The sequence below is a fragment of the Dicentrarchus labrax genome, unplaced genomic scaffold (assembly GCF_905237075.1).
Source record: "Dicentrarchus labrax unplaced genomic scaffold, dlabrax2021, whole genome shotgun sequence".
NCBI lineage: Eukaryota > Metazoa > Chordata > Actinopteri > Moronidae > Dicentrarchus > Dicentrarchus labrax.
Window position 1 is genome coordinate 15,271,640 of NW_026136716.1, and position 22,355 is coordinate 15,293,994.

A 22,355-nucleotide genomic window follows, 5' to 3' on the forward strand; every position below is an offset into this window, starting at 1 on the left:
TCTTATTCTCTCTCTCTCTCTCTCTCTCTCTCTCTCTCTCTCTCTCTCTCTCTCTCTCTCACCCCAACTGGTCGAGGCAGACGACCACCACCACCTGGTGGTCTGTCCGAGGTTTCTGCCTCTTAAAAGCTTTTCACTGCCACCGTCGCCAAGTGCTTGCTCATGGTGGGAACTGTTGGGTCCCTGTAAATAATTTTTCGGTCTAGACCTGCTATATTTTGTGACCTGAGATAACTTCTGTTATGAATTGGCGCTATACAAATACAATTTAATTGAAGTGTGTAGGAGAAACTATGTTGGGAGTGAATCTCACGAAATACATAAAAGACCCTATCTACAGTCTGTTCTGGGCTATTGTAGAAATATGATGGAAGGCAACCCAATGTCTGTAGATAAAAACAGCTAAGGTAACAAAACAAAACAATTATTATTTCCAGGTGATTATACATTAATGAAAACATACCTATAAATATTATATTCCAGTTTTGCCAATAGATCCTCCTAATTGTTATACACTGGACCTTTAAGTATGACATTAAGGCTTAATTTTTCCTTAGCTGATGCACTTACTAAAGTGTTCCTTATGAAAGGAAGAATATTAGAAGAGAATATTGAAAAACATTTTAAAGCATTAAATACAGTTTCCATAGAGACCATTTGTTTGCTTGCACTTGTGCCTGTGATACTGCTGGTCTATAGTTAGTAAAAAAATGTCAGAAGAAAACACACATTTGATCCGCTAATTACAGCAAACAGAAAGCAATGAGGTGTGAGAGGGAATTACAAGAAAAATTCTGTCCGATGAAGATGTCAATCCAAGAGGTAAAAATAAATATGACACCCTCTCTTTCCTGGACAAAAAAGAGATAATTTACAGCAAGGAATCCAACAAAAATTGTAAGACATTTCATCCTAACGGTTAACTTCACTCTAACTCGTTAACTTTCTTCACTTATCGTCAAAAAAATGCTGCCATGTTGTGATTAAGATGGAGTTAGAGGTAACTTAAGTTTTTTCCCTAACTTGCTACGGTTGCTACGGTTGCTGGTTGCTACGGTCTTTTGTGCAAAGGTTTAACTAACTTTAAGGAAGTGAAAGACTAACATAAGAAAACCTTAAAGAAGTAACCTTAAAAACTTAAGTGAACATCTTAAGGACACCTTGAGAAGAAGACTTAAGGGTGTGCAACCAATCCGATTTTAACTCGGACTCTTAAATTCTAACTTAAGGTGTTTTGCGCAACTGGCCGAGTTTAGCAGTCAGGGCTGGTCCCACTCCTGTAGAGACAGCTGTATAATGTCTTCTGTGGTTCTGCAGGAGTTTTGTCAAGTCTGAGAAAGGAATTTTTATGTCATCAGGGTTACTCAGGTTAAGCAGAGACTACACATTTATAAAAGAAAGCCTACATAAAAAACAGGGGTCTGTAGTTGTGGGGCATTATCAATGAGTGAGAGTATAATGTAAAGATGCTATTGTTGGCATTTTGAATTTAGGTGATCCAGTGTTTTTGGAGCCAGGAGTGAATCTAGACAAACATTCATGAGGTGGCAAGAGGGTGGCATGGAGAATTTAAGCAGTGGCAGAAATATATGCTGATCTACAATGTGCAAACAATCACTTATATCAATATTTGTCTTGAGGAGCCCCCAAATTAACATATTTTGAAAATATGGGGCTATTTCCCTGTCTTTATTCAAGAGTGTGGTCTTTTAGTTTGAGAACATGACTTATTGATTTCTCGTGCAGATTTTTAATACTTTTCCTCAAAACTCTGCCTTCGGACTTAAAAAGCTGCTTGCGCTCAGATTTGCTGTGCTTGTGATAATTTTTGTAATAATTTACAATAAATTATTTTATTTCCAAATACTTTTTTCATTGAACTACCACCTTATCTAGAATGTGGCCATAACCGATGATTAAATTATATTTGTTAATTTCTGTTTTTCAAACTGGAGTGGCAAGGCATCTTTTACAGATGGCTCTAGATCTGTTCAGAGCTTTACTGATACTAGGGACTAAATGTCAGGATGCCACAGCCTCTACTGCTTCGATTTTGGACCATTCTTTTTAAATCTGTCTCTTATGAGTCCTACAACTTTATGGAAGTGCAATGATAAAATGCTGTGGTGCCCCTTTAATTTTAATAGTTTTATTACTAACTGGTGTGGGCACAGACGCACAACAATCCAGCTACAATACAGAGTGCAATACAAAATAGAGAATGCAATATAGAATATAAGAAATAAAGATCTGAGATTCTTTTTTCTGATCGATATGGGCACAAGAATGGATTTTACACAGATTCAAGGTCAGCCTTATGCTCTCTATACCAGTGTTACTCTAATGATTTTCAAGATGCCAAATAGTGGGTGTAGTTCTTTAAGACTAGGTGTGAAGTGGAAACAGAAAGAGCTCATATGAAGCCCATATCTAGCTTGAGTTACATATTGATAAAATTTGTAAGGGGAGCCTGGAGACTGTGTTGTAGTAGAATGCAACGTCATACGGACATGAAACAAAGGCAAGATGAGAATGTGCTTTGGGGCTAATAATGATACAAAAGCCCTGGTGTCTGTTCCTCCCAATTCAGAGATGGATTTTCAGCTTTATTTTTGGAACAAAGGATAAATATTTAATCAGTCTGAAAAACCCACAGTGTGAGGACACAGTGTTGTAACTAGCTTCAAGGTTTGGCAAGTAGCAATAATTCATAACCGTTTTTATTTGATGTTTGTAATTGTATCAGGAAAAGAAGGGACATTCTACGCCTGTTATGTAGTAGTAGTATGGAGTCTTAAAGTACCAATGTATTAAAATGTTTTCCCTTATTTGTTTAATTTTACCTTCTAGAGGTGGTGTCCAGTTAGACTCCTTTTCCATCTGGTACTAACATGTGATCAGACTGCAAGTGAAGGTCGTCTGGTTTGCATTGTGATCAGATCTCAGTCAGGTGTAAATAACATCTGTACAGTTTGACCACATCCTTAAGAAAAACAACCCCCTAACAAGTTGAAAGGCCTCCTAACTCTCTACATTCAGCCCCAACAAATTGTAGCAATGCGTTTATTTAAACAGGAACAGTGGAGCCTTGAACATCCTTTCATGTACACACATGCGCAGCCTTTTTAATACAACAGAGTTTGTATACATAAGTGGAGTCCATATGAGGAGACTCTTGATAAACAGCAATGTTGTGTATGACTAGGGCTACATCAAAACTAATAAAAATTAGTTTTAATTTCTTCATAAATTTTGTAAAGCGCATGACTTTTTCTACATTCATGTCTAGCCTCCACACTCCCCCGGCACTCCCCCTGAGACTTTTGGAAATGCAGCCTTGCCTGTTTTTTAAATTTGAAAACTCCAGTGTTGTGTCTTAGTCTGAATTGGCGGAAAAGGAGACCTTTGAAAACGATGATGTAGGCATCGGTGTTCACTTCCTGATTGGGTCTTATTAGTCACAAAGTGTACTTCCCTGATTCGTCATGATCCCTATCACTTAACCCATTTCCAGAAGAAAATACGTAAAGGCAGGGTCACAAGATTGATGGGAGTAGCTGAGCTAGCACAAATGCCAACCATGGACGTATTAAGGGAGAACTGGATACAGTGTCAAGGGCAGCGCTCCATTCATTACTATGAATTCCTAAGTCCAACCTAATAGTTATACGGTTGTACCTTCTGGGCTTCTCACTAAGATCGCAAGTAAATCTTACACCTGGTCAGGAGCATGCGTAAAGTCAAAATCTGTTTATAGATCAATGTATATTGAAGTTTTCAGGGGAAGACTTCTGGCAGCTTGATGGCTTTTTGTCAAAGAAATGTCTTTCTTTGCCTTGCTCGGAAGGTCTCTCCACTTTTTCCTTAAATCATTTTCTGAACAAAGGCTATGGCCTTATTTCTCTCCAAGTTGATTGTTTCTTCTTATTTTCCACAATTGTACTGCTTGGCAGTCAATGTTTTCTTGTGCTGCCAACACACCTATTAAATGCTTTATCTCAGTGAAATTGCCTTTTCTTTGATTGTCCTTAACCTTACCGCAAATTACAAATGATTAGCTACAAATTAACAAGACAGCGGGAGATTGTTAATAATGTATCCTAGCAACACCAGGTGCTAGGCGCCATAGGCGCATGGGCATTCACATGAACATGCATCACCAGACGTAGTTTAGACTAGGCTTAAGTCCACTCTACAGGACCAGGCTTAGGAAATACCAGTTTGTGCAACACATCCCAGGGGCGCATGAAGCAAATTCCCGCTGTAAAAAGATTATCTAGATGATTGCATACTGTGCCACTGGCTCATATCTGCCAGCTCCACCAACATGATTTGCATATTGAGATCCCGTCATAATGTGGGCAGAAAAGGGATGACAAGAACGGCTATTGCAGCAGGTGCAAACGTAAAGTTTTATGATCAGATGTCTTTATCTAGATAATGTATCTAGATATAAATCATAGGTTATACTAGGTGGAGATGGGGTTATGGTTTCTAAATATGCATTTCTATCAAGCAGGAGAAGAAAAAATGTAGTTCACATTGATGCTTACAAAAAAAAACAAAGGCTGTGTATTGTTCATTTATTGTGACATGTCCAAATCGAAGCTAAGATTTGGGATGCTGCAGTCCTGTAGTTGGATGTGAAGTTGTCCAATTACACCAAGACTCCAAAACTTTTAGCCCTTTTCTTTCAAGTAAACTTGTGCCATCGCAGAAAGCGATTGAGTTTCGACTGGGCCTAAATGTGATACGGAACACTGTTTCTCTCTCTCTCTCTCTCTCTCTCTCTCTCTCTCTCTCTCTCTCTCCCCCGCCTGTGCATCCGTTCTAAGAATCACAATTACTGTTTTTCCTCCTTCCTCCTGAAGGATATCCAATTTTCCCTTCCTTCACTGTAAAAAACAACCTATGGAATTTACCCAATAAAACTGAGGTAACAATTTGCACTCACTTTGTTTGGATAGATTTGACTCCATATTTTTCAAAAGCTATAAAATACTCAAATAAATTAAGTACCTCATATTTCTCAGTACATTCCACAACTAATTACTCATTAAAATTGGGTAATATTAACCCTTGATTCTTAAGGTATTTACTTAATAATTACTATTCAAAATGTATTAATATGAGTAATTAACTGTTACTTATTCAAGGAAGGTAAGATTTACCCAAAAACTTACTGTCAGACAGTGATTATGTCAATGTTTTTTATTCAACCACATAAAAAACATGTGGACCATGAGAACAACTGCTTGTCCTTTGCTGTGCAAAGGAACAATTGTATCACAAAATATTTCCACCTGAGGATAAATTATTGCTACAGGGAACAAGAGTAGAGCAAGGGAGAGTTGAAGCACCTTCAAAAGTGTTCAAAAGTTTTAAAATAATATGCAACGTTCTGCACAACAGGATCACAAAACATTTCAAACACCTTTTTCATAATAACATGTTGTTCCTGAACAACTAGACAAAACATTTGTTTTTTTTACTTGTTTGAAGTATTTAGGATTGCTCAAATAAAATCAAATAAATAAATAAAAAATGACACAACCCCATCCAACTGTCTCCATCTACAAAAACTAAGTGCTATGCTCTGCAGAATGCTATGTATATGAAGCAAGTTCCTGAAATTATATGAACGAAAAAACCTCATTAGAACAAGAGGGGAAACGTCAGACATGCCAGAACTTTCATATAAACAGTTCATTCCATGAGCTTGCTTTTGAGGCTGTGGTCAGGGAGGAGAGGAGAGGAAGAGGAAGAGGAGGAGAGGAGGGGAGGGGAGGGAAAGAGGAAGAGGAGAGGAGAGAAAGAGGAATAGGACAGGAGAGGAGAGGAGGAGATCAGAAACGTCAGGTATGCCAGAACTTTCACATAAACAGTTCATTCCATGAGCTTGCTTTTGAGGCTGTGGACCTTCTTAAGAAGCTTTGTTCCGTCAAGCTCCAGAAAAAGTTTCTGGAATACTTCCAAGGTATTTTTCAGTGTCTTGGGATACTCAAGATTGAGGGCATAGATCAATCCCATGAGCAGCACACATGCCTTGGTTCGATTTCCACACCCAGTCAGCACTTGGTGTCCCTCGAAGACAATGGCCACTTCTGCTGGATCTTCCTCAGCCATGACATCATGGATCACAATGACCTTAATGGTTTGGTTTGTGTAGTCCTCACAGTCCTCCATGTTAAAAACAAAAAACAAAAAACAAATACATTTTAATTGAAATATATGATATGAGGTGATGTTCCAATACATTTTAGTCTTATCATCTTGTCAAAGGAATTTATTTCAACTCAAGCCGTTTTTTTTTATCAATCAGCAATTCAATAAAAGTAGGTGACATTAAAAGGCTCAACATTCCACAATTGGTGCATCTACATTTTCCATGATGCAATGTGGAAAGGAGAAGAGGAAGAGGAGAGGAGAGGCGAGAAGAGGAGATCAGAGAGGAGAGGAGAGAAGAGGAGAGAAGGAGATCAGAAAGGAGAGGAGAGGAAGAGGAGAGATCAGTCATTTAATAACCTGGCAATCTTGGAAAAGGTCCTCTTGTCTTTCCCCAAGATACTCAGTAAGGCAACAGAGAACTACATCCCTTTTTTTCTCAAGGCTCTGTGACTGTAGGGAGATAACATTTTTGTGAAAAGACTTAAAGTGGAAGTCAGAGATTTATATACACTAAGACTTAAGTCATTGAAAATTAAAACCGTTTTAGATTCTTTACAGGTTTTATGTTAAACTGTAAATTGGTAAGTTGGTTAGGAGCTCCTGCATATCAAATCAACAGTTTACAAATAATTTCCAATAATTCATTTAAATTACTTATTGCACATTTGTGAAATAAGGGAAATAAAAACATACCTCATTTACAGTGTCCAGTAGAGGACACATCCTGGAACCAGCAGCTCCTCCTTTTGCACGCATCAGCTGTAGAAGACATGGTAAGTACTCATCAAGCTTCCGCATGAATGTCTCCTCCAAGGAAATTGTCGTTATACGACGGAACTCTTCTTTGATCTAGTGAATGAGTAAAGGGACAGTATAGGAAACTTTCAATGACAGACACTGTACGGTTTTATTAAACTAAATCCCACCGCACGGGGTGCGTTTGACCGGCGAAACAGAGTCACACTCAGCTCCGACACTCAATATCTTTTTCACGTGTTTATTTCCTTTTATCAGCAACTCCACACATGCTTTTCTTTTAGCACTTAAACAGTGATCGTGCCGTCAGCAGGTAATCAACAGCTCAGCCTCACCAGTCAAACCGAAGCACAGCAAGTAAGAATAATCACAGAGGAACAAAAAATACAAGGTGGACTGCTGCCGCTAGAGGGCGCTATGAACTCCCAACATTATAACATAGTAGGAGACAAAATAACATATTTGAAATAGGAGAACTTCACACACCTCCCACTTGGGCTACTTGTCATTGACCAAGTAGGCCACAATAACACAATATCATTAATACGACAATGTAATACACAGAATATGTGCAACTTCTAAAGTGATGAAATAAAGAAACAACATATCTGTTCAGTGACACAGCTTTGGTCTGAGTCCTGCATTCAAATGTCCACAGTGTCAAGTACTTAGGGGAGTAAGTTAAGCCTCCTCCTGCTCCTCTACTGGTAGCAACACCACCAGTCTTCTGACGTCTCTGTGTAGTATAGTGGAAAGACACGGCTCCTTGTCCTTCCTGGCTTGGGACAGGCTGATGGGAAGACTATGACAAATCCTCACCTTGACGTCCCGGACAACACCTTTATCATCTGGACATGCCTCCACGACACGACCCAGCCTGAATCGTCTCCGGAGGGCGTTTTGGTCTGCAACCCATACCAGGTCTCCAACCGAGACATTCCGGGCTGGGGCATGCCACTTTTGCCGGATGAACAGGTGAGGCCCTGCCAACTGGCTCCAACGTCTCCAAAACTTGTCGACCTCCACCTGGACTGCTCACAGACGACTGAACGGGTAGGTAGGGAATTCAAAACCCTGGGTGTCACCTCTGGACCCCGCCCGACCCAACAGCAACGAGTTTGGTGTTACAACGTCCACAGTCTCCTCCTGGACCTGAGCTCTGGCACCGATCAGCCTCTCGTTGAAAAGGTTGGCAGCCAGGTAGAGGAGGGTTTGAAACTCCAGGGTGGTCAAGTCACCCTCCTCACCAACACTGCACAACGACCTCTTCAACACGCGGACAGCTGCCTCCGCCGCCCCATTCCGATGTGGTGAGTCCGCCGGACTGAACTCCAATACCCAGTCAGTCCCAGCCAAACCCTCTCCCCCTTCTTGTCAATACCTGCCAGGAAGCTGTAGAGATCAGGAGGTCTGCATCCCTTTTTTCGAAACAATTCTGGGGGAATACCTTTTAGGGGAATTAATTGCTTATTATTTTGAAAAAACCTTTTTTTTATAGGTCTTCAACCAAATCTGCATGGATCGTCGAGGCCAAAAAAACCGCCCAGACCTTTTCTTTTGCCCCTCCAACCCTTTTTTCCCAAACTGCTTGTTACTCAAAAGGAGCTGCTGGCCCGGTGCGTACAGAAGAGATGGGGTCATAAAGCCCGGCCACCTGGCTCAGCAACCTTGCCCCTTTCCGGGCCCCTTCTGCCCCCCCGTTTTTCTAAGTCCCCCCCCTGACCCGAAAGTCCATCTGTCTTACAAGAGCCGACCCCAAAACTTCTTTTATGCACCAGATGTTATGGAAGACCATGTAGCACCGGCGGGATCCCCTGTTATCGGCCGTAGGAGGCCACGTGATCATCCCTCCGTGATCAGCATCACACCGTAGGACCAACAGACAACTTCTTTGCCTGGGCCCTTGTAATAATGGCGAGCTTTCCTTTGAGCTTACCACAACCTCTGTCCCCCCCGGAACCGGGACTTTGCCACAGGGTCACATCAAGCTGCTCAGGGGACTCTGTGACTAGGTCCCTTTCGCCCCCCCCTTTTTTTTCCCCCCCCCTTTTTTTTTTCTCCACGGGTGGTGAGGCCTTTTCTCCTGGTCTTCCAACCCAGTCTATGGCTGTCGACAAAGTGGTCCTTTTTCTTAACTCAATGAAACAAATATAACTTAAGAGGTCTCTAAAATGAGGATAGCCACTGACTACTTCAAAATCAAATTAAACAAAACTCTGACCCATCATCAATAAACAAAAATACAAAGTAACACACCCTCTAAAACCTAGTGTGTCTAACATAAAATAAATCTACAGGTGTTTGTTTTTTATTTTTTCCCCCCACATACCTCCCCCCCTTTTTTCCCCCAAATTTAAAATAAGGCAACCCAGAAACAAAGATTTTACACTAGTCAATTACTAAGTAAAGCTTCTACAGATTTAACAGGTGAACCGCATTTTTTTTTTCTTCCTTGTGGAGAAATTGACGGCCACCATGAGGAAAAGATTGTCCTCCCCCACGTGGTAACCCACCCCCAGGGCCTTGTTGTCCTCGTCGCATAACTGGTTGGGCAGCACGATAGTCTCAGTTTTGGTGGGAACACCGCCTTGCCTCCCACTTTGGCCAGACCGCACCCACGGCTTAAGGTGAAACCCCCTGGTTGCAAGAATGGCCTCAACCCCTTGAAGGATCTCGCTCAGTCTTTGGGGGTCATTGTGGGACACCAGAATGTCATCCACGTAGGCGTTGTCCACGATGACATGTCTTTCTTCCACTTTGTCGGCGAACTGGGGCAGATGGGCGGTCTCCCTCATGGCCACCTGGGAAATACAACCAGCCGGCTTATCGCCCATGTTTATCCGTCCCACGGCCTAGTCCCCGATGTCATCCGCCGGAGAGTCCCTCCACAGGAAGCGATGGACATGCACCTCCTGATCCTCCAACCACACCGAGTTGTACATCTTGGACACATCTCCAACCGCTGCATGCTCCCCCTCCCGGAAACGGAGGAGGACCGTGCGGATGGGGTTCAAGACGTCTGGGCCCTTCAGCAGGATGCCATTCAGGCTAACACCCCTGAATTCCCGACTGCTGTCCCAGACTAGTCTCACCGGAGTGGAGACAGAGTGTGGGTTGGGTGCTGTCAGGTGGTTCACCCACCACACAGCTCCGTTCCAACTGTCAATCGCAGCCCTGGAAAGCTTGATTGCGGCCCCCCTGGCTACCATGTCATGCACCTGCCTCGCGTAAGCCTCCTTCCACTTCGGATCCCTCTCGAGGCGCTTCTCCGATTTCAGAAACGCCGCCTTGACAGCTTCGCGGTTGTTTGGAAGGGTAGCAGGGTTCTCTTTCCAGGGGTACCTGGCGTCCCAGTGAGGCTTGTCGCTGTGGTTGTCACTTAACCTGAAGGTCAGACCACCCCTGATGATCTCCAACTCTCGCTCGTCAGAGAGTGACATCTCCTTCCCCCCAGGGGCACACTTTCCACAACGACAACCACCACACATAGGGTTACAGGCGGCCCCAATGCTGTCCCACTGCAGCCACTTGACGATCTCAGCATTGCACGCAGCTGTGGTTCCAACTTCCACGCTGCTCTTTAACACTGGGCTGTAGTTATGGTGAACCTCGACTCTCCTGGACTGCGCTCTCATGGAGCATGCAAAGTGGGTCGATGAGTGGCGCGCAGTCACCTTGATGTCCTCAAAAAGGTCCGGGTGCACGCCACTGACGGTCTTTCCAAGTGGACCATCCCACAACACCAGATCAACGCACCTCATCATCCGCTGGGGGGCAAGACGACCTTCCCGGGTACTGATAAGTAATTCTACTTTCTCCGGGCGGGCCAGCTCCCCTGGTTTGACGACACCAGGGAAGAATTTCTCCAGGCGCTCCGAGTCCACTGCATGGTCCACTCTGGCGATCTCCTCTAGTCCATAGCAGAGCATCTCATGGAGCCGCCATGTCCCCTTTTTCGTGGCTACTTTTATGCTCACACAGTACCTCTTTGTCTCCACCCTCGCCTCCATACCACCTACACCGAATACGACCAGTGTGATTGGCTCACCTGACAATCCAAGCCTCTCTGCTGCTTGGTGAGTGATATAGTTGGTATCAGAGGCTAGATCGATTAGGGCTCCGACCCAGTCTCCTCTCTTGGTCGTGACCTCCACCAACATCATGAGGACCGGATGTTCTTTCGGTCCACTCTCATCCACCACACCTTATTTGTGCAGGCCTTCCGAACAGCCTCCAGCTGCTCCAGAGTCAGACCTAGACTAGCGAACAAAGCCTCTTGTTCTTCGGTCGGGCCACAGGGTTCTCTCCTATTTTCCCCCCTTGGTCTCCGCCCTAGCAGTGCCCTTTTTGGCGGGTGATTTGAGGCACAGGAAGAAGTGGTGATCTGGAGGGGAAATTTTTTATTGCACGGACTGTCCCTCCCATGGAGATCCAGGCATTTGGGGCAGGCTTTTATTTTTTTTACTTGAGCCCTCCGCTCTGCCGGGTTGGCCTTTTTAAAGGTCTTACAGCGGTATAGACGTCCAGTATGCCCCTCTTCGCCACACATACCGCAAGGATATTGCAATGATTCTTCTCTCGCCCCGCTTGCCGTGGCCTTGGTAAATGAACGCCTTTCCTGCCTTCGGTCCCCCGGTCTTTCCTTTGGCTTTTCACGGGGGCTTGGCTCACCCGCTCTGGCAGAGTTCGGTCGTCTGGTGATCTGTAACTGCTCCAGTTGCACTAGAACCGTCTTCTGATCTCTCAGGAACTGCCATAGTTTGTCGAACCGGTTACGTGGGTTGACGTTGCATCGCATCGGTACAAAAGCCACCTTTCCTTCATACTGTCCGGCAGCTTACTTTCAAGTGACCGGATCACCAACTGGTTTTTTATGGCGTCCTCACAACCCAGGTCTATAAGGTCCAACAGCGCCCTTTCCACTGCTTGGATCAACTGCAATGTCTCCCTTGGTTGGTTGTTGCGCACAGCTGGTAAGTCCTGTAGCTCTAGGACTATGTTGTCCGCTATTTGCGACATGTCCCCATAGCAGTCCTCCAAAACCTGGAAGACCTCCTCCGCAGTACGGCAATGAGACAGCCTGAGTTCACATTTTACTGCATCAGCAATGCTGTCCAGCAGGTGGAAGAGCCTACACTCAGGGGATCCTGTGGGTTCAGCTAATGCCTGAAGGGTCCCCCAGTTACCCTTCCATCTCCAATAGCTTCTCCGGTCTCCAAAGAACTTTGGTAGGCTCAGGGGTGCAAGCGCAATCCTGGGCCTGATCAACCCCTGAGAGGTGGTGGACACGCTCCGTCCTGCCCAAACATTTTGTTAGCACAGCGTGCGCTCCTCGCTGCTGCTGCGGTGTGCTAGAGAAGCCGGGGTTAAATGTTGGGTTCATGGACCACTGTGGTGGATGCCTCTGTGGTGGCGCTTGGGGAGACCCCGACGCGGGGCCCGTGCCTTGTGCCCCATCAAGACGGTCCACATTACCATCCAGTGCACAGCCAATCACAGCAGGGGTTGGGTTGGCGACCGGGCCTGCACCTGCTCTTTGCACGCCATCATCACGTGCCGTGCCACTGACCCCACCACCATCCGAAGGTCCACTCGGCCTATCAGCGGTGGCCATTCCTCCATCATCCACACCGCCTTGACTGTCGTCTCCGCCGTCAACATCTCCCTCCTTCTCTTCACCGCTTGCAAGGACACCAAGGTCGCCATGCACTGATCTTGTGCCTTGGCGCATGTAGTTAGTCAGTACAACTATAGTCTTATTTCTCTTCTCCTTGCAGTCTGTGAGGAAGGCCCGCATGATATCCACCTCCTTTTCGGGGACATAGCGCTCCCAGCCCCGCACAAACTCCTCCAGTACTTCGACCCTGTTCTCAACCGCTGTGTGCACCAAATCATACTGTTCACTGGTTATGTGCCCCGATTGGAGCGCTTCAGCCTGATCAAACACATCTGTAAGGCCAACCATCAGACCACCAAATTGACCTGATGCACAGCGGGACCACAATGTCTCTTTTAACTTCATCTCAGTGTCCTGATATTTTGTGCGGCAATCATGCAGCCTTTTCTTTACATCAGCTACATCCTTTTCAAATCCACTTGCATCCTCTTCTTCCATAGCAGCAATGTAATCAAAACTGCTATTACAGACCTCTTCGTAGCTGCCCTTGAGTGCCCTCAGTTCAAGTTTGAGGTCATGTTCAGTTAAAAGGTCTATGATGAAGTCAATGGCATTTGCCTTCCTATTAAACATCCCCTGTGCATAGGAACGCTTTTTCTTTAATTCTCCACAGTCCGCCATGCTTTTAATGTCCCTCTCTCTTTCTTCTTTGTTTTGATGACGCACTTCCGGTCCCCGCACCTGTACCAAGATGACGGCGATCCACTTCCGTTAGCTTAGCGGCTAGCTAACGTGCTAACAGCGAATTTGCAGCGATCGGCTTATCCTATGCCGTCGCGCTAAACAGTCACAATGAAAGTCACTCAAGCACAGTCACAGACCACACAAAATCCTTTCCTGTGGGCCTGGACCGGGTCCGAAGCTCCGTCGATCGGCCGTGAAGCTCCGACGGGTCTCGTTTCCACGCTAGCCTACTGTGACTTGCCGTTGTTGACACTGTCCAACCTCCGCTTCTCCGTCACGGGGCTGGCTTAGTGTTGATTACTGTACGGTTTTATTAAACTAAATCCCACCGCACGGGGTGCGTTTGACCGGCGAAACAGTGTCACACTCAGCTCCGACACGTGTTTATTTCCTTTTATCAGCAACTCCACACATGCTTTTCTTTTAGCACTTAAACAGTGATCGTGCCGTCAGCAGGTAATCAACAGCTCAGCCTCACCAGTCAAACCGAAGCACAGCAAGTAAGAATAATCACAGAGGAACAAAAAATACAAGGTGGACTGCTGCCGCTAGAGGGCGCTATGAACTCCCAACATTATAACATAGTAGGAGACAACATAACATATTTGAAATAGGAGAACTTCACACAGACACCAGTTCTCAGAGTTTATGTAAACAAATGAATGTTTCTTGGTGGAAACAAAAATTATCAAACATTCTCACCTGAGTCTCACTAAACAATGCAGGCCACCTTTCTTTAAAGATGGCAACAGCAGGGCTGAGAGTCACCACTTCAACTCTTCGACTTGAGAAGGTTTTAGACATTTTTTCTGTGATTATCTTTGCATTATTCTTCTTTTCCATTTCATCGATTAATTCAAGCCTCTCCTTCTCCAATGTGTCTTCATCTTGTCCAATAGGATGTGGAGGGAGATAATTCACTTCTGCTTTCTTTGGTTTTTTCACATTTTTAGCTGCTGCACCAGCCGGATGCTTTCTCTTCAATGTGTTGATTTCTATTTCAGGATAAGCATATTTTCGTGATCTTAGCTTGGCACAGTAATTGTGCATCTTATATTTGATGCGCTGCTGCCAACCGTATAGCCCTGCAAAGGAGCCCGGCTCCTTAAGGCATGGGAACTTCTCAACTAGTGCTTCGGCCACAGACGTTATTTGCTGACTTGAGGGGTAGGCAGTGTAAGAGAATATGACTTTTGAAAGGTCATGAATTATTGCTGATTTAACACTTGCATCTTCAAAGTGTGTTCCTGTGGCATGATATGATTTGTTTGCCTCTGCAAGGATAAGTTCAACATCACAGGAAAACTGTGGTATTTGAAATGGCACTGGCCATGGAGCAGAGCGGCATGAGACAGGGAGAATAATGGTGTCTTGTGAGCTAGACGATTCAAGAGAGGACACCAATTCCCTATTACTCACAGAATCCACTGAACTCACTGTAGAGGACAATCCAGATTCATCTATTGGGTGTAGGTCAAGGGTGATCACAGGCTCTTTTCTGATCAATTTCACAGTGGCCTTGTCGTGCAGGTCAGCAGTTGAGGTGACACTGAAAAATTGGTTCCCAAAATCGCTGTCTTCTGATAATAGTCCAAATTCCCCATCTAACTGGAAAGTTTCAACAACTATTAAAAGATCTTCCACTGTATTAGGGATTGCTGTTGGAAGTGTCAACTTTCGTATATCGTGTTCTTCTAGTATGACTCGTAACTGGGCCGCCATTGCTGTTTGGGGTGTGTTGTCCTCAGCTGCAGGGACAAAGAAAGAAAAGAAATTGAGATTGTTTGTTGTTTGTTTCTTAATAGTTTTTAAGTTTGAGTGCATATGTTTACTTCAGTTTTCTTCCACCAAAGAGGAGGGAAAGAGGAAGAGGAGAGGAGACAAGAAGAGGAGAGGAGGAGAAGAGGAAGAGGAGAGATCGGAGAGGAGACGAAGAGGAGATCCCCCAATAACTGTACTTGCTTGTGCACACACAATTGATATGATAACAGACTCAGTTACTCAACTTAAGTATACTTACTGTGATGTGCAAATTAAGTGTTTCAGGGACACCATCCGACCATCTGCTGTATTATATGCAGCCAAGGGGTATGTATCTTTCAATTCGGAATGCTGAAGGACTTCAGTCTTTCCGGTTGGCTCTACTTTGAAGCTCCTTAGATGTTCACAGTACCACCCACTAAGCAATTTAAGAACAAAGATAGGGGTTTCATTCACAATGATTATCTGTAGTATTTCCCCAAAGTCAGGCAAGCCTCCGGTCGATCCAAAGGGCACCAGCATTCCAACATTATAGGCTGTACCAAGAATGGTTGCCTTGTTGGTCATGTTCACAACCTCTGCCTCTGGGAACTTCACTGCAAATGACTCTTTAATGTTGTCTTTTAGAACACCGACAGGCACTTGAGTCATCTGGGACACAGACGGTGTTGGCCTTTGATTATTGCAATCATGGGTATGATATGCAATCATTGCCTGGTTTTTCTTGCCACTGTCATGAGAATGTTTCTGAAACACCCAGTCTGCCTCACAATCTTTTTAAAGAATTTGTGTTTGGCTTCGAAACGCATGGTCCAGAAATTCACAAGTGGCCCAAAAACTGTTGTAAGCCATGGATAATGTTCAACAAAGTGGTGTTTCGGTTTCAATTTCTCCTCTGGGAACACTTCTGAATACCTGTAACGGTGTTCACTGATCTTACTTTCCATGTATCCTAGTGTCTCATCAGTGTGTGCAGGAGCCATGACAATCTCAACAATATCTTTCAGGGTCATCAAAACCTCCCAAGCTGGGTCATCTTCTGGTACTTTGTCACCAATCATAAATGTTAGCAACCTCAACAAGCACCAGTTTTTGTGTGCGTTGTCTCCTACACTCTTTCGTGATGCAAAAGTTGGGGCAATAGCTTGTGGGCTGTTTTTTTTTGTCATTCCACTTGTAAGGAAAGTGATGGATGGAATGATTGAGCTCCTGAAGAGAGAAGTATTTCTTCTTGATAAACACACCAAGACAGAATGATATCTCTACAGGTACAATCCCTTCAAGTAAATCATGCAAAGCATCAGGGGGATAACCTGATGTAGCATGAAAGTAGCTCAGTCTGTCAGAGATGGGACACTGTCTTTTTACACCACAATGATGGGGCGGCTGTGGCTCAGAGGCAGAGCGGGTCGTTCCTAAATCGGAAGGTTGTGGGTTCGATCCCCAGCCCCTGGTGCCACATGAGCAAGATACTGAACCCCAAAAGCGTGCGAATATGTATGAATGTTAGTTTCTGTTCAATGGACTGAGTGAAAGGGTGAATGTGGCACATAGTGTAAAAGCGCTTTGAGTGGTTGGAAGACTAGAAAGGCGCTATACAAGTACAGGTCCATTTACCATTTACCAATGATGACCTTCAGTGGGATCAGATAATGCTGCTTTAACGTGAATGGTTGGACTTGGTCCGTACAGGAAACAGTCCTTTTCCTGCTTCATGCTCTTGGATCTGTGACCGTTCTCCAATGCAAAAGCGACAGAAATGTGAAGCCAAAAAGCTTTCAGCAAACCCACGAAGCACCAAGATTGTCAGCGACTACAGCAAGTACAGTCCCCTCGAGCACTTTGCCCAGACTTGGTACAAAAATACCGTCATCTTCGAAGGACTTCAAATCTTTGAGCAGTGGCTCCAGCACTTTTTGGTATCCATACTGAGTGACATCAACTGTCTTGCAAAGAATGGCTAAGTAAATAGAAGTTAGAGTAGATCGCAATGTGGCAGGTATGTCTGCAAACACCCAGTACACAGCTGTGACTTTATGCTTCTTGCGGGATGTTCCCAGAGGGTTGCAGACTTCAAAGTCATCTATGTAAAGGATGAGTGGGAGTTTAAGTTCATCTTCACATAAAAAGCTCTTTTCTTTTAGGAAAGATCCATCATGAAATGATTTGTATCCAGAAGAGACATCAGATGGCCTTTTGTTCTGTAATATTGTGTTTTGAATGTGTCTGTTGTTCACAAGTTGAGACAATAATGGGAGAATCGGTACATACTGATATGTCTTTTTCTCACAACTATGAAGTATGTACTCAGCTGGTTCAATCGGCGAGAAATGCTCCTTCATAAATTGCGCTCTCCTGTACTGACTGCTTAAAGGTCCATCCACTCCTAAAGCAGCACAGAAAGGGTTTAGCTGGCTAAGGTCTTTAACCAGTTCTGATATCACAGAATCTTCAAAAGAACAGCTATGCTTTCTCAAAGTGCTCAAGACAATTTCTTTAATGACGGGTCCAGATGCAGATGCTGTAAGGAAATGAAGTTCCTCTATTAGTTCATCTATGCATGTATTGGAGACACTGAAAATGCATTCCAATTTAAGTAGGAGCAACCCCAGTCTCTTAATAATAATTTTGTGCAAATCCTCATCCTCCCCAAGGACAGAGTCACAGTGGTATACCTCTTCAACAAAGTTGCTTTCTTCATCTGTTTGCATTTGGTATTGATGAAAAACAGAGGTCTTAAAATCTTCCACTAAATGTGGGTTGTGTTTCCTGCTCTTATGACTGTGGAACGTTGTGTATATATTTGTCTTATAATCACAATCTTTAAAAACACAAGGCACAGTTTCAAATCTCTTGAGATGGCTACCAATGTGCTCAAAATATTGTCTTTCACTGTCAAAAAAGCATGAATTACAGACTAGGCACCTGAAGGCAAGGATGTGGCCTGGCTTGGTTGCCTGTGAGTGATACCTAGACAGATGTGTCCGTAACGCACCCCATGTCCTAAAGGTGCAAGGACAATCAGAATGGAGACAGGGTATGGACTGGTTTCGACCAAAATGCCCATGTTGTAATCTGCTGTGCTTCAATAGGTCTGATCGTTTTGAGGTGGTGAAGTTACATACTTTGCACAGCCAGTTCATTTTCATTAACTTATCACTCCCTTAGCACTGCATACCTGAAAGCTGCAGAAAGATGTGTCCTGTCCAACACACAACAGAAATTGTTGAACAGGATACACTGGGGGAGATCAGGTAGTCCCAGAACTGGTGTGGGAACTGGTATACGGGTCAGTCTTGAAGAATGTAATGCCCACACACAGAGAGTGAATCGACCTACAAATAAAAAAGAATAACAAGAAAATATTACACAAGAAAATAATCAGGCATTTACATAGCAAAATTCAAAAATAGTAAATAAATCAGAAAAATGTTTCTAATTAAAATCTCAGAAGTCTTTCAAAATAAGAGTCCCTTCAAAATAAAAGACTTTGGAAAACGCTCTCCTTAATAGACACAAGCACACACACGCTGACAGCTATTTAATGTATGGCAAAATAAGAGTCCATTCAAATGTAATGTTTTCATACTATCACATTTTTTTTACCGCTATATGTGAATCGGGAGTGCGCTATAATAATAAATATAATGATATAATGATAATAAACTGACCTAGCAAAAATAAAAATCCAGTGAACAGTGACATCAACTCTTGACATTAGTGTGTCCAGATGCGTCAACTGTGTGTCAACTGTATAGGCGCGTGTGGGCACGTCAGAGCTGTAGTGGATGTGTGTGTGAGTGAATGAGTGAGTGAGACTGCTGCCTGCTAAACAGAGAGTCGGAGAAGGAGCTGAAGTGCCCGTGTTTCGGCAACAAAAACCCGCCGAACTGATCCGAAACCAGCCCAATTTTTATCCATCCACCCAAACCCAAAACCCCAAAATAAATTGCAAATCCCGCCCGATCTTTTGTCTGTCGCCAATTCAAACTCCCGTTGGCGGACTACCCTAAAAACCACTAAGGAGTCAGTCAAATGGGAGGTACTAATTTAACGACTTAATTGTCGCCACTTGAGAGTGAAAATATATATTTAGAAAATATATTTAGCGGATGACTAAAGAGAAATTAATGTTAACAAGATGCGCGGAAAGTAGGCCTACACTGCTCTCCATCAACACACTGTGGAGGCTCTGCACAGCAAACACACACAACGGTATGATTGCTAATATTGTAAAATACACAACGTGAACAAATTTCACCGCAAACCCTACTTACCGACTGTTAGAATGAAGTCCCTATACAGCGTTTTGTCCCGACAGTGAACGACGGGCGCTGTCGCCGATTCAAACTTTCGGTTCAAGCATGCATGGCACGTAACACAGAAACACTCCGACTACAATCTTGTAAAACAACTCAACAATTCTTAAATTGTCCTATGCATTCGCGATATTGTACACAGCAACATATAAAAGATGTTACTGTTAAAAAATGGGTAGTGCAGGTATAATTTACCCATTATTTTATAGATTCTTTGATAACTAGAATAATCAGGTAAATTTTAGACAATTTGCATGGTTTATATTTACCACCCTCAAAAATCCTTTTTTACAGTGTTGCATAGTTCGTCCTCCATTTTCCTGAGAAGACATAGTAAGATTTCAGAAATGTTCAAGACGACAGGCTACTGCTCATTCCTCTGATCGATGCAATTGTGCTCTTCTGCTGCCTCAGAATGTTAATGTCCTCACACAGGCCTGAAACTGTGCTGTCACTTTAGCCTGAACTCAATCTGTGCTCAGATGTAATTCAATCAAGGCGGCTTGTTGTGCATTTGTGCAGGAAAGCAACTCTCCCTGTTGTCTGTCAGTAACAAATCTTTAATTAGTCTCACAGGATCTGGGCTTTGCAATGAAATGCCTCTAATACTGAGCTGACATTATGATGAATCATGCTTCAATGAGGTGAGTAATCCTCGTCTCCTCACACTCTGCTATGCAGATCTGCAGTGATATAACAAGTACATGTTTACAATGTGTTGATGTGATTGTCCTAATGGCCTTTCAGCAAGCCATCACCTCTTCCCTATCATCTGTCACATCCAGTCTGTTTCTGTTTTTTTTTTTTTGTCCTCACACCCACATGCTATCTTTCCATCGCACCCTCAGCCTCTCCACTCCACTTTCAATTTCACTTTGATTTCTCCCTTCTATTGCCTCGGCTCTGCATTTCGTTTTTTTTTTTTTCTTTTTTCAATCTACAGGAACTATTTGATCTTTTAACAGATTTATTTTATCTGTATGACCTTGTGATGTCTTTCCAACAGCACTTATGTGAGGGTATAGAGGGAGGAGGTGGAGGAGAGGGTTGCTTTCTCCTCAATCTCCCTGTAAAAAAGCCTTTAGGACTTTATCAGCTGGCCTGAGCCCTGAGAAGTATAATTGCCCCCACTGTTTCCAGGCAAACACAGAAACACACAGCCCACTCCTCACACTGGATGTGACTCAGATAATGTTCCCTCCAGCGTTTTTCGGAAAGTGCCTCTTAATTATAACTTTGCTCTGGATAATGAGTCTGATATCTGAAATTGGACTTCTTCATTTCTTTTATCCATGAATTTCATGGACTCTGGGCTGAGAGCGTCTCCCACACATGCGCTCTTGCTCACAGCTCAGCTTTACTGCCACAGGCTTTCCACTGAATAACTACCAGCTCCTTTATCAGGGGGAATAATTAAATCACAACTCAATGCTGAAGCATCATATGTTTCACCTCTAGTGGTACTTGAACAAAGTTAAAGGAGTCAGGCTGCTCTGTGTTACTATCCTTGGGCTTCTGATTGAATAAATAAATGAGGCCATGTTGCAGCTGCCATACCGTTTGTTTCAAGTCAGGTCAGAACCTCTTCTATTCTTTTAGTTAACTCAAATGTCTAGAAAATTAAAATGCTGCTTTTCTAAAAGGAGTCAGCTAGTACAGGTATTTGGGTAGGGGGGGAATTCAATAATAATATAATTTTTAATTTCATTTCATTTCATTTTCAAACAGAAAGTCAAGGTCAAAGTGCTCAGAGTGAAGAGACGAGAATAAATAAAAGGCAGGCAAAGAAAAATTTGTGCAATACTGTGTGATAAAACCACAATCAAATGAATAACAAATAAAAGACGCATCAAATAGCATGAACATGATTCTAAGAACAATAGAACATGTAATAGTTAAAATTAAGAAGTAAAATTAAGCATAAGAACAATAAATTATGTAAAAGATAAGAATATAACAGAAGTAGTGGCATTTTGTTTGTTTTTTAAGCTGTTACCTAAAAGTAGAAAAGTTACCTAATGTTGCTTTAAAGGCAATGTTGAGAAAATATCAATTGTGGTCTGAAAATGTTCACAGAGTTTGCATCTTTTATAGCCTTCGATAGGGGTAGGGAATTGAGTCCAAGCTGTAGCCCTTTGCCGCATGTCATCCACTGATAAGCATAATCACATACATGGACAATATTTCAGCAACTGCTTGACCAATTTGGACAGTATTGGACTGGTTTTTGGGGACATTTTCAAAATACAAAATGGCTGTCTACCGGTGGGCCGATTTTGATAAATTTTGAGTTTATTTCATGCTTAATACATTGGACCTCTATTTAGAATCAAGAAAGAAAACTGTCATTGGTGTAATATCCAGACATTATATATATATATATTTAAATTTCTTCAGTTCTGGCAGCAATGTTTTTCTGTGCAGCATTTTGTCATTGACCGGTGTCTTTGCCGCTGCAGTTATGTATTAAGCATTGAAATAACCTAAATGACTCAAACTGAATCAGAATCAGCCTACTGAGGTAAAATATGACCACTTTTGGTTTAAACTGCCATTTTGTACATTTTTGCAAAAATTTACAAAACAGTTGCTTACATATTAGACATATAGTAGGTGATTATGCTTATATAATTATATAGTTATGCCCAACATATGCAAGCATCTGGCAGTTTTTCTAAATGCTGGGGACCCATTCTGTACATTTCTAATATAAAACTTACGGTAGACAACATTTTGGCTAAAAGACTATAATGGTCTTGTAGTTATGAATATATATATGTATATATATGCAGAAAAAGGCATTAATACGTGCTTTATAGTGACTAATAAAGAGCCAATATGCTAATATGCATACTAGTAAAGGGTGAACAATGAACTGAGCATACTAGTAACAAGTGTTGTGTGTCTGAAGCCTGATGTATCTTCCTCTGTGCCATAGAGCTCCATTGTTGTCCAAAAACTATTAAAAACACATTAGTAACCTATACTGT

The 22,355-nt window shown here is 43.1% G+C and overlaps 1 protein-coding gene across 5 annotated transcripts in view; it reads right to left on the reverse strand.

Moving 5' to 3' along the window:
* Positions 1-5,196: 5,196 nt before the first annotated feature.
* LOC127378444 (steryl-sulfatase) overlaps positions 5,197-22,355 on the reverse strand; it is a 60,481-nt gene continuing 43,322 nt past the window's right edge. For 2 of the 5 annotated variants that reach the window (XR_007888050.1, XM_051427278.1), the window contains 6 exons: positions 18,225-18,381; positions 15,306-15,464; positions 13,988-15,033; positions 6,862-7,017; positions 6,526-6,618; positions 5,197-6,180 (listed from right to left, as the gene is read on the reverse strand). Coding sequence is in view for 3 of the 5 variants with exons in the window: in XM_051427278.1 (XP_051283238.1) it covers positions 5,887-6,180; positions 6,526-6,618; positions 6,862-7,017; positions 13,988-15,007 (1,563 nt within the window). In the remaining 2 variants the exon portion in view is untranslated. The remainder of the gene's footprint in view (positions 6,181-6,525; positions 6,619-6,861; positions 7,018-13,987; positions 15,034-15,305; positions 15,465-18,224; positions 18,382-22,355) is intronic. The other 3 variants (XM_051427279.1, XM_051427280.1, XR_007888051.1) reach the window with 3 other exon arrangements.